The sequence below is a fragment of the Trachinotus anak genome, unplaced genomic scaffold, assembly GCF_046630095.1.
Source record: "Trachinotus anak isolate AG129_WGS33_773 ecotype Australia unplaced genomic scaffold, CSIRO_AGI_Tana_v1 ptg000025l, whole genome shotgun sequence".
Lineage (NCBI taxonomy): Eukaryota > Metazoa > Chordata > Actinopteri > Carangiformes > Carangidae > Trachinotus > Trachinotus anak.
The window spans coordinates 18878700-18895230 of NW_027273876.1; the positions used below are offsets into that span (position 1 = coordinate 18878700).

The window sequence follows — 16531 nt, forward strand, 5'->3', positions numbered from 1 at the left end:
TGTCATTTTATTGAATAGTTCAAACTAATATTGTTTGTATCAGTGTACCAGTTTCAGACAGTGTCACTTACTGCCATCATCAAACACTGTGACTCTGACAGTTGTGTTGGTATAAGTTGGCTGAACACATAGAAGCTCTATGTGATTGATTGAGGCCAGAAGGGCAGAATTTGAGACTGTGGGCTATTGTACTTTGCCTGTTTCTTCACCACTTCCTGTGCGCCAGCATGCTAAATTTTTTTAGGTGAACTTCTACTAAGTTGGCACATTAATACATTAGTATGAAATATAATCACACCCAGCTTTAATGTCAAAAACCATTGAGAGGGCATTATAATAATTCATTTTCATGATGGACTATAACGAAGCCCAGCTCCGTGCCTGAAAGATGCCTCTATCTACATCCCTCTATCCATCCTCCACTGTTCTCCTTGTTCCGCAACAACTATCAAACAAAGAGATGCACATGTGCATCCATAGTTCCTAATGCTGACACGAATACACCTACCCTCCTGAGAGTTGCCTCAGAATTTACGGTGACAGGATTTTCGGGGTGGACCCACTTAGTTGTGGGGGGCAGGTTCAGTCCTGGTGGGTAGGAGGTTGGTGTTCCATTGGGGTACTGCCAGAGGATGGGGTACAAGCCCAGCCCTGCTGCCCCGCTGTGAGCCTGGGTTAGTAGAGGGGGTGGAGGGGGGCCCTGACCCTGAAAACAAAAACAATTTTTACTTTAGCTTTTAGAGACAATGGTGTAAATAATGTTCATCTCAGACAATCAGGAGTGGAGATAATAATTCTCTCTCTATCTGGAGTCACACCTGTAGGAACTGCTGCTGGTGTGCGGCTGCCGGGTGAGGTAGGCCGAGGTGACCCAACCCGCCGGGGGAGTCGAGCCGAGGGTGTCCCCCGAGGAGAGACGCTGTAGGAGGAGGCATAGCTGGGAGCACCCCAGGGGGTAGAAGGTGTGGATGAGGTAGGGCAGAGGTGTGAGAAGTGGCAAGGAGGTGGGAGGTGGCATGGGGGTGGGATGCAGGGGTGAGGCAGGGGGAGTGGGGGGACGGGGAGTGCAGGGTGTGCAGGTGGGGATGGAGATAGGCTGCCACGTGGTTGGAAGAGACGGTGGCAACAGCAGAGTTCTCTGTGTCAGAGCGGACCAGCGCTGGGTCCCTGTAAACAGTGAAGGTTTCGTTCTTATCGATGATCAGAGGGCTCTTGGTGCTGCTGCTTGTACTGGCTCCACCCGACTCAGGCCGTGCCGGCACCGGCTTGAAACCAGACCGCACAGGGTCTGCTGTTTCTACTTTGGCAGACAAACGGCCTGTGGGAGGTGGTGAGGTGTCAGAGTACCTCGGTATTTTATGCTTAGAGACCTCTGGGGAGGTGTTGGGTTTGGGTTTGGAGATGTCCAGCAGGCCTGGCTGGGACTTAGCTTTGAGAAGTTCAGTTGGGTTTGTGTTGGGGTAGGGGTGGCTCTGAGAGTTGTTGGGGTGCTGGGGTTTCTGTTTCAGAGAGTCGAGTTGAGGTGGGTTAGGGTTTGGGTTTGGGCTCATTTTGGACTTGGCTACATCAGGTGGGAGGGCTGTGTTCATCTTATGGGGGGGCGGTTGTTGTTGTGGATGTTTTCTCGTCTCTTCAGATAAAGACGGGCTCTTAATGCCAGGGTGGATAGATGTGTAGTGTTGCTGTGGTTGTGTGTGCAGCTGATGATGCTGCTGCTGCTGTTGATGATGATGAAGATGATGATGAGGAAGGACAGTTTTCTCCTTCTCCACCAGCACCACATTATCAGCTGCTGATGTGACAGGCCTGAAAGAAAGCACAGAGGAACGGATATTTTACATATGTACAGGATTCGTTCAGGATTACCTTCACTTTCTATTTTAAATGAGGACAAATCATGTGATTTTATCCCATCACTGCCTCTGTTGATCAGCGACCTTTTATGTGAATGAATGATGAAAAATGTTCACTTCTATGAAGCACCTGAAGATAATAATACAACACCACAAATGCATAGACCTACAGCCAAATACACTACTTGTTTTTTAATTGAATTTATGAAACACTTAGATTCACACTGATGCAACTACAGTATCTGCAGTAACTTACAGTCTCACAATAAATATTGTTTTCATTATTAGGCCCATAATTGTCTATTGCCTTATTTTATTTACATGAGTGATTAGATCAGTTAATTGATGGCACAGTTGCAAATATTGTTGCTTTGGAGGAGCAAAATTGAAAACTCTGACAGCTTTGATGTTGCAGAACTCACTGATTCCACTGTGTGTATCACTGTGTAACAGCTCATCCTTTTGCTGTAAACTAAAGGATTCCTGTTAATAAAGTTACAGTGAGATCACAATGTACATCAGAGGATTTAAATCATGAATGAAATTACTTCTGCTGTGCCAACTACATAAACTGCTCACAGCCCCTCTCTCAGTTTGGAGAGTAGAGTGCTGTGCAATGCTGTGAAACGAAAGGAGGCAGAGCTGAGCTCTGATAAGTGCGATCCAGATGTCAGGAGGTGGAGCTCAGCAAGTGTGGCCTCTGGCCCAACTTAATCTCTGATCGTTGTAGATTAAACTACACACCAATAAACAAAGTATGTTAAAAAAAAAAAAAAAAAAAGTTTGTAAAAAGATTTTAGACAGAAAGAATCACTATGACAACAGAGGAACGCATACACAGTACAGCAATGAATTATTGTATTCAAAATAAGGTTGAGGTAGGGAAGAAATCTGCTCACTGACCTGCTGCATGCATATGAGGTTGTACAGTGCACATAAAACACTTTTCAGATATTGAATACATAACGTTGTTGGCTTCATGTCTTTGTTAAAGAGATGGCCTCTTGTCAGAGAGGGAGAGAGAGAGAGAGAGAGAGAGAGAGAGAGAGAGAGAGAGAGAGAGAGAGAGAGAGAGAGAGAGAGAGACACACACACACAAACTCTTGTTTAATGTTTAATGTTTGCTCACAAGCTGTTCTGCTGAATATTTATTTACTCATCCACAATTGCATGGATGATCATTAAAAATACATGCAGAGACTGTTGTTCGCCACCTACTCACCATATCAGGACATGCAAGAAGCAGGATGGGTTATAATATTCAGAACCTGCCTTTAGGATTTACACACTTTTTAAATTGACCTCCTGGGGATAAATAAGGTTCTTTGAATTGAAGACTTCTGTTCTCACCTGATGACCTCAGAGGGAGCAAACTCTATCTTGCTCGCTAAACTCCTGGCTGCTGCCATGCCACTTCCCATAATGCTTTGCTGCTGCTGCTGCTGCATGGGAGTCTCAATATCTGTCCTGCGGCTTCCTTCTGATGGCGAGGGAGAAGGTGGAATGGGAGGTGAGGAGACTGGGGAGGGGTTGAGGGGGAGGTAAGGTGAGAGGGCAGTGGACTCAGCCTTCTGGGAGGCGAGCAGTGCTGACACTGCCTCTGAACTCTCGCGGTGCACCGTGGCCTGGGCGTCATCTGTGATGTCGATCACACCACTGCCATGGAGGTGGGACGACGATGGGGTCTGGGATCGAGAAGATGCTAAAAAAAGAAGAAAAAAAAAAACTTTAAGAATGCTACATTTACTCATAATCGTCACATAAGTGACAGTTGCCATGTATCAGCTGACTGTACCTTTCACAGTGTTCTTGCTGCTCTCCATGATGCTGCCCTGGTCAGGCATCAGAGACTGTTGCCGTGGAGACTGGGTGATCTGTGTTACCGCTACCAGTTCCTCCACCTCCTTCATTATCATTTTGCCTGTTTCCTTAACCACACCCTTTTTGTTCTCCTCTGCTGCTTGAAGCTCCACCCATGGAGAAAGCCGACCAATGAGAGATGAGGAATTGTTAAGTTTGGTGCTCTGCATTAGCGACTTCTCGTCTTCCTCCATTTTGGAAACGGCACTTGGTTTTACGTCACTGCTGCGAGTCTTAAGTTCATTCTCAGAGTTGGGCTCTGACGAGGAGGAAGAGGAAGAGGAAGAGGATGACGAGGATGATGAGGAGGAAGAGGAGCAGGAGGAGTGGGCGTTCCTCTTGTTGTGTGGGTTTTCTGAGTCACTACTCTCTGACAGATCAGATGTCATGTCAGTCTTCAGCCTCTTTAATCCTGCCTTCTTCTCTTCCTCCTCACCCTTTCTACGTTTGTTCACCGCCTGCTTCACCTTGGACTTGGAGTCTGGAAAAAAAGAAAAGAAAAAGGTTTGATTACTCCTCCATCTTCTCCACCTCATTCTTGACTTGAATCCTGTTGCTTGTAGTTTTTATTACTCTGCAGTAGTGTCATTTATACTGACATAAAGATATACAAGTTGAATCCAGGGAAAGTGGCTAGATAGTCCTGATAATTTTGTGTTTGAAAGAGTGAAATAGAAAACCTAGACCACTACAATGAATCATATTTGGAGGCTGTGGTGTGTACAACCCATCATAGGGATAAATAGATATATTTTCAAATCCAAAATTGTGAATTTAAATTTCTGCATCTCAATGCTATCTCTGCTGTGAGAACAGCCTGAGATTATTCAAATGGCTTCCTGTATTCACCCATCTGTGGAAACCTCCATTTCTTCCTGTGATAACTGACAACTAGCAAAGTGCAGTGTAAAGCAGCACTGACATTAAACCATACAACTCTACACCGCAAAAAGAACACAAAGAATAGAGACACATAACCAAATGAAGACCATATCTTTACTATTAATTTCCTCAGTGAACATTTCACAAACCATTTTTATTGTCGGTGGTTCACTGATCATTTCAGTACTATCACAGACAGTTAACTGCCTAATCTCTGACACTTTTATGCTCATAAAATGTGTTCAGCAGGGAGTATAACCAGCTTGGTTTTGGATCTGGTTCAAGGTTGATAAAATACCTTAATTCACTAAGGTCCATGGTTAACAAATCTTTTGTCTCTCCTTGCTCTTCGCTCTCGTGCTTAGCCAGTGGCTCCTTGGCTTTTGCTTGTTAAAATGATAAATGTCATTGGCAGCATATTAAAACACCTGCCTTAAGGTAATTCCCAACAGGCCAAAATGAAACTTGGCTGTTTTCTGGTGAATGTTTCTGTGCAAGCTGCTGGTTGTGCTCAGCCAAAGATCACTTCCGTGGTGAAAGAAACTCCCTCTGTAACACTACAATTAACCATTTCCAATGTTTATATTAAGACTGACTGTGATGACAATGGTGACAGTGGATAGCAACATCCATCCATCGGGGGGGGGGGGGGGGGGGGGATCCCAGCTGGAGGGCAACATCTAACTGGAAACTTGTTATGATTTCTTTACCTGGAAATACTGTTGACAGTGACATTATTAATGATGTATTAGAAGAAAATACAAAACTTCTAAAACAATAAACACAGTTTGATCATTAACAGTATACACCGATGGAGCTTGACCATTTCACTACTATATTATATTATTAAGTCAAATTGCTTCATAATTGATGCTGATTGTTTTTTGTTTTTATTTTTTTTGATGTAGCAGGTTTTGTGTAATGTTTAGAACAACCACAGTGAATATATAATAGAGACCAATGCTTGGATGTTATTGTAATAAACAGAACACGTTCCAGTAAAATCTATTCTAATTCTGTATTGAAAAAGAAGCACAGCACAAATCCTTAAAAATGCCGGTACTGTACACAGAATCTTTTGATCTTTTTACAGCAGTGTTTGATGGTGACTGTCCTCACCTCTCCCTGTGGTCTCCTCTCTCCTGTCCTTGTCTTCCTCTGGAACACTGCTGTCTGATCCTTTCCTCCTGGAGGAGCGAGAGTTGCGCTGCTCTCTCTGCTCCCGTCCGCTGCCGCCGGGTGAGTGGTGTGATTGGCTGGCTGGTTGCTGGCTTTGCTGTGATTGGCTGTGCTGCTGGGAGGCCAGTGTCCCCTGGGAACCTTTTGGGTTGGGGCCTGATGAGGTCATGATGGGGCGGGGGCTGTTGGCTTGGGCTCGCGTGTAATGACTCTGCAAGATTAAGAAAATTCAAAGGTCAGAACAAACAGACAAACAGAGTGACCAAAATCAGAAATATTACTGTGAGTGTTTACACTCAGTTTATTAGATTCACCTCTATAGTCTAATGCAACCTAACATGACAACCGTGCATTTATCCTGGTGTTACACTGGATTCAAACTACACTCAGCTGCCAGTTTATTAGGTCCTCCAGTCTAAAACTAATCCATCCTGATCCAACAGTCCTACAAAAACTCCAACCCTCATGGAGACTTTAATGTTTTTGTGTGTTTTGTGTTTAAACTGTTTCAGAGCAGTGTTGATTCAACTTTATGGTAATTCTTGAGGCTGTATGTTGTGCTGGTGGTGGTATCACATTATTAATGTCCTGCCATAATATCACGATACCGAAGACTGGAAGCAATACACAAGAAACACATACCAGTGTATATGAGACCTAAAGTAGCCTAAAAATATCCTCACTAAAGCTCAGCTTTTGGAATTGGTGACAGTTGGATCTAACAACAAGGTGCACAATCATCCTACTGTGCACTGCTGTGCAAAAAGAAAAAAAAAAGAACCCTAACTAATTAAAAATAACAAATAATAACTGATATGTCCATCTTTCCTCCATACTTAGAGTTGGAGTTCAGGTTCATTTCACAGAACAGGCTTTTTTTGATCAGTTATAATTATTGCAGCCAAACACTAACCCCACTGCCAGCTGTTCTAATGTCTACAGTCAACTTCTAAAATATGAACATCCTCATTTATGACATGATCACTGCAAAAGCTTAAGTCTGAGGGCTCCATGACTGAGCACAACAATGGCAGCTTCTCTATATTACTTGATCTTCATCATCACTGCCTATTAATCGCTGATATCCAGTGATGTGATATTTGATATCCATGGAGCTTTTGACACAACATGTGTGTCACAGAGAGAATATTCTCTGATAGCTCACATGAAACCAGCTTCCTCTCTAGTCAGAAATTATGCATGAACACGCTGGAAGGATCATGAATAACACATGTACTGCTGTTGGAGGCAGTGACATTAACACTGAGAGGTCATTTTCATATTTTTGTCTACTACTTATCAGGAACACCTCTCAGTGTAACCAACAGCCATTTAAAAGGACCACAAACTACATCCTCCAATGACCATACAGTTGAAACACATCTAAACAAAAACTGAACATTATAACCTTAAGGATTTACTGAAGGACTGCTGCATTAGACTGCATTAGTTTTAATTAGGTGGACCTAATAAACTGGTGACAGGGTGTATGTTGGGATGTGTTTCAAGTATTCTGTTCCCCTGTTGTATGTAAATGGAAGCTGGATAAAGTCTTGCAGCGACTGTATCAACATCTGAGCCACACAATACACCTGCTCTGGAAACCTCCACTGAAGTGGTCTTTACTCTCTGAATTAGCTACTGCATTCAGAAAAGGGTAAAAAAAAAAAAGATAACATTTGAATTGTGTATGAACTGATCCAAACACTCATCAGTATCAAATGAGAGAGGAACACTGGAAATTCTCTTATATACACAATGACTGAAAAGAAACAAGTAAAAATACAAACTGAAACTGGCTATGAGCAGTGCAGTCAGAAAGTCTTAGGACAGTAATATGTTTTTCATTGTTATGACTCGATGTCTCAATGGAGAGTGTGCTCATCCCTGGGTAAACAGTGTATGTCATGCAGCCAGTTCTATATGTACACTCCAAATTTCAGCCTCAGAAAAAAAGCAATACAGCATTTTTTTTGTTGGTTTTTTAAATAAAAAGGGCACGATATTGACTGTCCAAGTTGGTCACCTGACCTCCAGTGAAGTGATCAGGTGTTTCACTGCTGGAGAACAGGAAAAAAAAGAAATCATACCAAATATTAAATATTACTACTTAAAGTTTTTGATAAATTGTTCAATTACTTGCTGATCTCTACAGTAAATGTATCCTTATGTTAAATTTTTCATTTCAAATCTGTTGTACAGAGACAACACAACTGCCCTGACATCTTCTGACTGCATTGTGGGACAACAAAATGCTTCTTTTTGTAAATTTAATCTGTTTAGTTTAAAAAAAAAGCTCCTATGGCATGTTACTGTGTACTGTATGTGAACAACAATGTGAAGTTTTCAACAGTGCTGCAAAGAATTTGTAGGTGCAAATAAATTCATTTAGGCCACCAGGGAAAACATTTTTCATATTAACTCCAAGTAAAAACACATTATTAGATTATCAGTGTGGGTGGCATCTTACACCTTTAAAATGGAGCTAAGCTCTATCTGCTGGAGCTGGACAGAGTAAGTGGACTGGTTTACAACCAATGATTTGTGAAACCATGATATTCTATTTGTCTAGCTTTCTGTTGCAGTAGTACAGCTTTCTACTGACATTGTCCAGTGGCTGTGAGGTTTTTCTCTATAAGGCCACACAGTGAAATCATTTGGACTTCTGAAGCTTGAATAAACAGTAATTTGTACTGTATGAAACTAAGATTAATTATTCAAGTCCTTACATCAGCTCTAACTAACATCCAGTAGCTATGGCAGACTTTGGCAGTGTTGTTGCGTGGACAGCAAAAGTAGCCATAACCTATCCAAGCTCGGTGTTTTAAAGGGACTGACTAACCCTGATTCTGCAAATCCAATTACATCAGAAACACCAACCTGAGCTGCTTTACTCACAGACAAATTTATATCATTACCTCTGTTATTAATACAAGCTTTTGATGCTTCTGATAACATTCATGCCCTCCTGTAGCCCTGATAGGTCAAGTACGAAAAGGTGTTATGTTGTTCTTACGATGCCATTAACCTGTGCAATGCAAGGCTTGATGATGATGCATCACAAGGAGGAACACAGTTAGGCCAGGCTCTGAGTACATGTAGAGAACAACATCTGCATGGTTATTATGGAGCCTTCTCTGCTGATCTCTGAGAGAAGGTCAGCATGCCGCTCTGTTTAATTACTGTCCTGTGCTTCTGAGCCTGTCTGGGACATGTCGGTCGTTTTCAAACATGCTGAAAATTGCAGTGTGAACTGTTAAATGAGCCTGTGAGTGTGATGCTGGCTAATGCCCAGATGGAAATTACAGTGAGGTAAAGAATGCATGGTAGGTACCTGGGCAGGGAAGTTAAATATCACGGGCAGTTTCTAAGATCCCAGAATATCCACTACAGTTTGGTGTAGTTCTGATCAGCCCAGACCAATCCCAGCTACTTATCAAAGTGAGAGCAGCACTTTCTCTCTCTGTGATCCCAACCTTTCACACTGAGCTAATCCTGCACTGGGCTATTGAAGCAGATGGGTAGGCTATGGGGTGTTAACTCCAAATCACAATAATAAGAGCAGCAGAGAGGTCACTGTTTCTCAAAATTACAAATGGGATTGATTTCAGGGCTTGGAGTCAAAGAGAAACTCCACACTGAACAAAACAATCACTGCACTGACCTCCACACCCATCACCAGCCATGTGGTTTGTGTACTTGTGATCACACTCAACTGTGATGTAGCATTTTGTCATTGTGAACGCTGCACTGCTCAGGCTGCAGCAGAGACAGAGGATGCAGTATCTACTAGATGGCGATGCAGGCAGGATGTTTTGGCCTGGATGTAGTTCGAACATTTCACTTTGAAATTTCCTCTCCAGCTTGTGGCAGACAGTTCAGTGTGCATCCTTACACTTGGCAGAAACAACTGTCTGTCTATGTGCACACACTCATAGTGTTTTGTGAATGATTTTTTTTCTTTAAAAGTTTTCTCTGTTTTATGTTGACTAGTAAAAAAACGTTTTTTAATACTCTCAATAAAACCTTATTTCTACTAATACATGAATGTGCAGATACAAACGTTCAGAGAAACAGATTGTGAAAGTGAAAATGTTTTACCAACCTGAAATATTGTTTTTCAGAGAGGGGAGATACACAGGTTAGAGAAAGAGTTAATTATAAAAATACTGAAGACATGAAGAGTGCTTGAAGAAACATGTACTGCTGTACTACTAGTCTGTTTATTAGTCATTTTAAGTATTTTTTACTTAGGTCATTTATTAATTCAAGATTCTGCATTTGTCATCAACCTGTAAAACTGCACTTTACAGGTACAGGTTTGTCAGTTATAAATATTTAAAGGTTACAGGTAGACTTTGAGAATTGAATGATATCTGTTAGGTGATTGGTGACCCAATGATACATGATTCTCGGAGCTCCTGCTCTCTGAGACAGTTCTGGTTTTCTTTCTTAGCTCTGAATTCATCGCTTATATAATCTCACCTGTGTGGAGATTTCCTGCCAATAACCAGTGACACTGTGAAGACAGATGAAGCAGAGGCAGCTCATCCTGCTAACTTCCTTTAGAGCTGATGTTGAAGTGCCGATATGGACACTCTTCTGCCAGACTGAGATTAAAAATATGCAGTTTTGTACAGTCGCCCAAAATCTCCTTGCAGCTCGGTACTGACGCTTTGAATCACAGCTGCATTTCAGGAATCACAGTGAGCTGGGAGGAAGTATTCAGATTTGGGGCTGTGCATTGGGCACTTAAAGAAAATCAGTGAGTGGATGATCAGCTGCACTGGATACTGAAAATGTAAAATAAACTACTACTACTGCTAATAAAACAAGCACAGGTAATGTCTGTCAGCTTTGACTTAGCCTTGTCTTCATTGGTAGTGTATTGTGGAAAATGTGGGTATGGAGGGTTAGCGGGTTTTGGGGTTGGTGTGGAGTGGGTGTGGTGGGGTGGGCGTGAGGTGGATGTGAAGTGGGTGTGGGGGTGGGTGGGGGGTTTGGGGTACCTGAGTGTTGCCAGTGGTCCCGCCGGGTCTCCCTCCTGCCATCTTTAACGTGTTAACAACAAGAAAAAGAAAATAAAAAAGAAAAATAACAAAATGAAATGAATATAAAGAAAATGTGGGACAAGGAGAGATTTTGTTAATGACTGCGGGACCAGAAATGACTGGCTGAGTGTTCAACAGACCGTTTCACCAATGAGCTCCTTTCATATACAGTATGTCTCATCAATTTTGAACAAACAATACCAAAGTCTTAACAGTGTTGTGCTGACATCTGCAAACTTGTAGAGCGGCGCTACATGAAAGGAGCCGATTGGTAACCAGTACAACAGTGTATGTCTGTGTTTGTTGATTTTTAATGTAAAGCTAAATCAAAATCAATAGCTTTTACTTTAAAGCTATCTCCATTTAAAAAACAGAGAAAGCAGAAAAAAATGAGACAGCACACATGGGACTAACAGTAATAAGAAAGAATTCATAAATTGAAAATACAATGGAATTCTCCTGGTTTGGAACTGTGCATGAGGAAAGATTTGGGAAGCTGTGTGGATCAATGCCTCTGAGACAAACAGATAAACAGACACAATGTAGATGAGTGCTTGACAAAAACCAAACAAGCAGTAGTCTACCCACACAGACAGAAACACAACAACTGTGGCTGTGTTTAGGCCGCATTCAGCTCGGGCAAACACTGAGTGGCTCAACAGTGTCTGACACTTTAATGAATCCAGAGAATAATCTGCAGATTAAGTGCAGGCCTAACACATGTAATTCATTTGAAGTCTATGTGTGAAAAAATGGAAACAGTGTTTGTCTCGATTTTCACCAAATTGGCCACACGCTGTCTTCTCTTCTTCAGCAAAATAAAGGGACCATCACCTGTTCACCTGTTTGGCATCCATACCATCAATAATGCGTTCATCTCGTCTGGCCAAAATCATACTTTTCAATTTTTTTGTTGTTTTGTTTTTGGCTTCCATTGTGGTCACTTCATTCTTCTTTGTGTATCTAGGCTGTTTTTCTGTCCTGGACAGAGGTTTGATGGTGCTTTGATGACAGACTGACATCACCTGCGTTACTTGTTGATGGAATATGAAATTGTGCTTGACTTTAAAGATTCATTTGAATTTAAGGGTAGTGTTTACTTTAGTTGATAATTTGAAATTGTACACTCCAAATAATATGAAATTTACTTCCACCCAGTATTATATCATGCTGCCCTGTTGACTGTACATGAAGCTACAGTACACTGCATAATGCTCTCACTATGAACATTCATGTATGACACTGTTTCGCATTAATTATCTAGACTCTGGTGATTGCCACAGTTTATTAATAAACAGAAAATATTGTACACTTCTCTCAGTGTTTTCATTACACTCACTGCAGCGTATTCATTTTCTGTTTTTTTACTCTATATATTGTTTAGTTATTTATTTGTCACAAAGAGAATCTATTTCTGTAGGAAATACTGTGTAGGAATGTTTTGGTTTTTTTTTTTTTCATTTTTGCCTTGTACATTTTTGCCTTTTCCAGACAGTTACACAGGTCAGTATTTTAAAATGAGTTCACCTTCTTCAGCAGCACTGACAGCTAATGTCAGGAAGCTTTTAACAGCTGTGCACATTAGCTGTTGTGTGTGTTTTGTGTGTGTCTGTATGTACTCACATGGGCAGTGTTGTTGTTCTGGCTGGATCGTGACCTTCGTCTGGAGGTGATGCCAATGTTTTCTCCTTTCAGCAGGGAGTGGACAACGTCATCCAGAAAGGTCATCTGGATCATGGATGGATCCACGTTCTGAGGCTCTAGCACCTGAACACACATAACATTCACTTTACGCTGTCCTGAACCAGATTGATTAGATCTAATGCAAGCTTTGAGCAGAGTAAATTTCATCAACAAAAACTATGATAAAATATTTATTTATTATTTAAAATTAGAATCAAATTAAATAAAAACCCTTGAACCATTAAAAACCAAATGATTTATTACAAATAAACTAATAACTGTTTTAATTCAATGTCTTATTCGATGATCTTTATGAGTCTGTGGAATCATGCAGTGTAGCTCCTGACTAGTAAATCACCAAAGAGCCTCCATTTCTCAGAAGTTGATTTAGCTGTAGCAAGAATGAGCACCCGCTCGTCTTTCTGTAACATTACGCATCTGCCAGTTGTGTTAGCTAATGTTAAGGAACAAATGTATGAACTAAACTCATCAACAATCCCACTGCAAATGAAAAACTCACCATGAAAACTGTCATTTACGAAGTTGTAAGCTAACATCAGTTTCATATTCCAGGGCTATTATTATAATGACTGCAAGACTGAAGTTGGCTGTCAACTCTAGAGGTTCACTACAGAAATATTATTGCATTAATGTATCCAGAGTTTCAGCTGAGTGTTTTAGTGAACAGGTGAATGAACCCAGCCTCTGAATGATCAGCTGCTCTGCAGTGGAGACCACAAGCAGCTGCAATAATCGCCAGTAAGCAGGAACAACAGAAGGTTTGGGGCTGGTTTCACTGAGGAAGTCATTCTGCAGCTTTACTGTCAGTCTGGTAGAGACAGGTAAACAGTGGCTTTTCTGCTAACCTTGCAATAGACAATAACACCTGTGACTATGGTAACTATACACATCAAAGATGGCAATAACTCCTTCCTCAGACTGTTTGTTTAGAAGACAAAAATGAATATGAATTGTCCTGTTTAAAAACTATATCAGCTAAACTCTAGAGAGAGAGCTCATGTAGAAACTAATCCCCATTGTGTCGTTTCCCTTGATACAGCTTATTACTGTGTGGTATATCACTATTATTGTATGGTAACATATAAACTGTCTACACACATTTTAAAGATGCATGGTGAAAATTGTGCGTGTATGTGTGTGCATGTACCTGGTCATTCATAACGACCATGTTTCGACTGAAGAGGTCGTGGTGTGTAATGATGCCCGTGAACCACTGGGTGGCCGAGTCTTGTCTATACACACGTACACGGTAGCCATTCAATGAATAGGGACCTGGAAGCAACAGGAAACAGTGTCATTACAGTGTTGTGTTCCCACAGTCGAAGTATGCGACTGCACTGCAGGTTCCTCATGTTGTAACTCACACAACTTACAGTCATGAGGTGACTCACAACATGATGAACTAATAGTCATTGAGAAAAGCTCTTTAACAAATAAACAACAGTCAGAACTAATTAGAATGCTACACAATTCACACATGACAATGATACAATCTACTTCACAATATAAGGAGAATAATAAAAACTTACCTTGCATGAAAATTTCCTGCACCTTCTGGTCTTTGAGCCAGCCCTTCACTTCTTCATGGAGCTGAGGGTTGTCTCTTAACACTGGGTTCTGACTGTCCACCTCATCCTGAGAGACACACACAAATACCCAAATCTGTCAAACCCTCTGAAACACACACTTTATATTAAGCCAGACTTCGACAGGTTCTGCTGCTTTGATTCTGTTTTAAAACAGCTGAATGGAAATTGTGGTTTCTTTCTGCCACCTCTTTCATTTTATTTCATTTCAACATTATTCAGAGAGGTTTCATTGAGAGCTACACACTGTGGAAATGCAAGTGTAACACACAGCTACACACATTCAAGCAGAGCAGAACAACCACACGCTGACTTGTTGGTCACTGAGAGTGAGTAACAGCAGAGCAGTTGGGTGGTTCAGGGCCTTGCTCAAGAGTACTTCAGTGATGATAATGAGACTGGGGTAAGTGCTGCTCTTTCACTTTCCCCACCCAGATTTATTCTGCAAGTGAGAGGATCAAACCGGTGACCTTCTGCTATTCAGCAGCCCAAGGATATTAAGCCTCCAAATAATTTTACAAGATAAACAACTATAATCTCCCATCACACACAATCTAAAACTGTTTTTTGAAGTACTATAATCAGGTATTTAAAAAGGGGCTATTTTAAAGTTTTCTCTGCCGCTGAATGTGGTTTCTTGCAGGGAGCAGGTGAGCTTCAGCCATCATTGTTTTTACTACTTTATTTCTTAAGGACAGCTACAGTGAGGCTACAGCTAGCTGGTTAGCGTGCTAACTTCAGTAGAAGAAAAGAAGTGATGGAAACAAGAGTTAACATTGACGTTACTTTCCACCGGAGACAGCTCTTGGTGAGTAAAGGAATAAAGCGTGATGCTGAACTTGCAACGTTTCTCCTAGACTGGTAAGTAAACAGCTGCTAATGCTTAAGCTATGAAGCAATAGCAAAACTTACAAACAGCTCTTTTAAAACAAAGTTGCCAAAACCAAGACAACTTACACAACCCGTCCACTAGAAGCAGGTGCAGACCCTGCTGTGCTGAGAAGCAGCGTCAGTGAAAAGCTGCAGCAGGGTTTCTGCTGCAAAACTAGTAACAATGGTGAAAGGCTTTTAAACGAAGACACTAAAATCTGATTCTGATTTGTGAAATCAGATTCTCAATAAATGCTATAAATGTGCCATCGTCTAGTAACTGCCCGAGGATGAGTGTTCTTTAAATAAATTAGAGAAGTGCAGGGACCTCAATACACACAGCACAGCTGATGTTCAACAAAAAAAGCCTTACATACTGTACACTAACACACACACACACGGACACACACAAACGCACAACAGCATACAGAGAAGCCATTATCCTTGCAGACTTGCCTTTGTTTCACACTCTAGGTCACACACGGTGAGGGAGGCGAGGCAGGGTGAAAAACTGGAAGAATCAAAAAAGCAGCACTAGAAACTATTCTGTCTCTTCCCCCCTCAAAGACACACACAAAGCAGCAGCACACTCCACACTGACAGAACAGAATGAGGAAGAGGAAACCACAGTCACCACACTGGTAGCACACTGGTGTGTGTCTGTATTTGTGTTTCTGCACATGGTTCAAGAGGTTATTTTAGGGGAGCCTTCAAGGTGATGGGTGCATCACAGATGAAGCATCTCAATGAAATACTGAGCCAAACACCACCACTGTATTATAAGGAAGTGTTAGAGTAGGTTTGTGGGTTCATATTTCATAAATAATGTATAGATTTGCACAGCAGGACATCCTCCTGCAGTGGACGAGGTCAGTGGTCTGTCTGCACTCTAATGATGGGCGGACACACAGTAGCTGTTGACCTTCTCTGTGCAGGGAGAGAAGTGAAAGAGAGGGAACTTCCTGCCATCCAGAGAGAGTGAGTGGTAAGACTGACTACAGAGGAAAAAAAGAATCCACATGTGGAAAATATTACCAGTTTGATTTATTCAGCCACTCAGTCATCTCAGTTAACCAACTGCCATGACTGTTTACTGAGAGTAACCACAGAAAACAAAAGGTTGATCTGAGGTAACAAAGATATTTACTCAAAGGGACAAGGTCAGACAGACATGAAACACACTGAGCCAAACTATCAGCACAACCTGATCATTTCCTCACAATGCAGAGCTGCAGGAGTGAAGAGAGACAGGGAGGCTGAGATCCAGCAGGAAGCAGAGCAGACAGAATGAGTCTTTCATTTCACCTTCCTCTTTCTCTCTCTCTCTCCTTCTCTCACTCTCACTGCTGCAGTGCTCTAGTTTCCCAGCCCTGTCCAGCTCCAACTTAAACCAGCATACACAAAAGGTCTCTCATATGTTTTTACATTTTGGCGCTTTAATTATTTTTCTTGCTATTCTTCATCAATCCTACACACAAAAACACTGCCTCAGAGTGATGACAGAAAGGATGTAGAAGCTGTGTCCTGATGTGCATGATGTGATTTA

At 41.6% G+C, this 16531-nt stretch overlaps 1 protein-coding gene across 5 annotated transcripts in view; it reads right to left on the minus strand.

Annotated features, from left to right (window-relative positions):
- The window catches only part of jmjd1cb (jumonji domain containing 1Cb), a 124705-nt gene that overhangs the window by 18757 nt on the left and 89417 nt on the right, over positions 1 to 16531 (minus strand). For 3 of the 5 annotated variants that reach the window (XM_071463645.1, XM_071463646.1, XM_071463648.1), the window contains 9 exons: positions 14059 to 14164; positions 13677 to 13801; positions 12449 to 12592; positions 10784 to 10825; positions 5715 to 5985; positions 3649 to 4194; positions 3204 to 3555; positions 819 to 1806; positions 509 to 706 (listed from right to left, as the gene is read on the minus strand). In XM_071463645.1, coding sequence (XP_071319746.1) covers positions 509 to 706; positions 819 to 1806; positions 3204 to 3555; positions 3649 to 4194; positions 5715 to 5985; positions 10784 to 10825; positions 12449 to 12592; positions 13677 to 13801; positions 14059 to 14164 — 2772 coding nt within the window. The remainder of the gene's footprint in view (positions 1 to 508; positions 707 to 818; positions 1807 to 3203; positions 3556 to 3648; positions 4195 to 5714; positions 5986 to 10783; positions 10826 to 12448; positions 12593 to 13676; positions 13802 to 14058; positions 14165 to 16531) is intronic. The other 2 variants (XM_071463647.1, XM_071463649.1) reach the window with 1 other exon arrangement.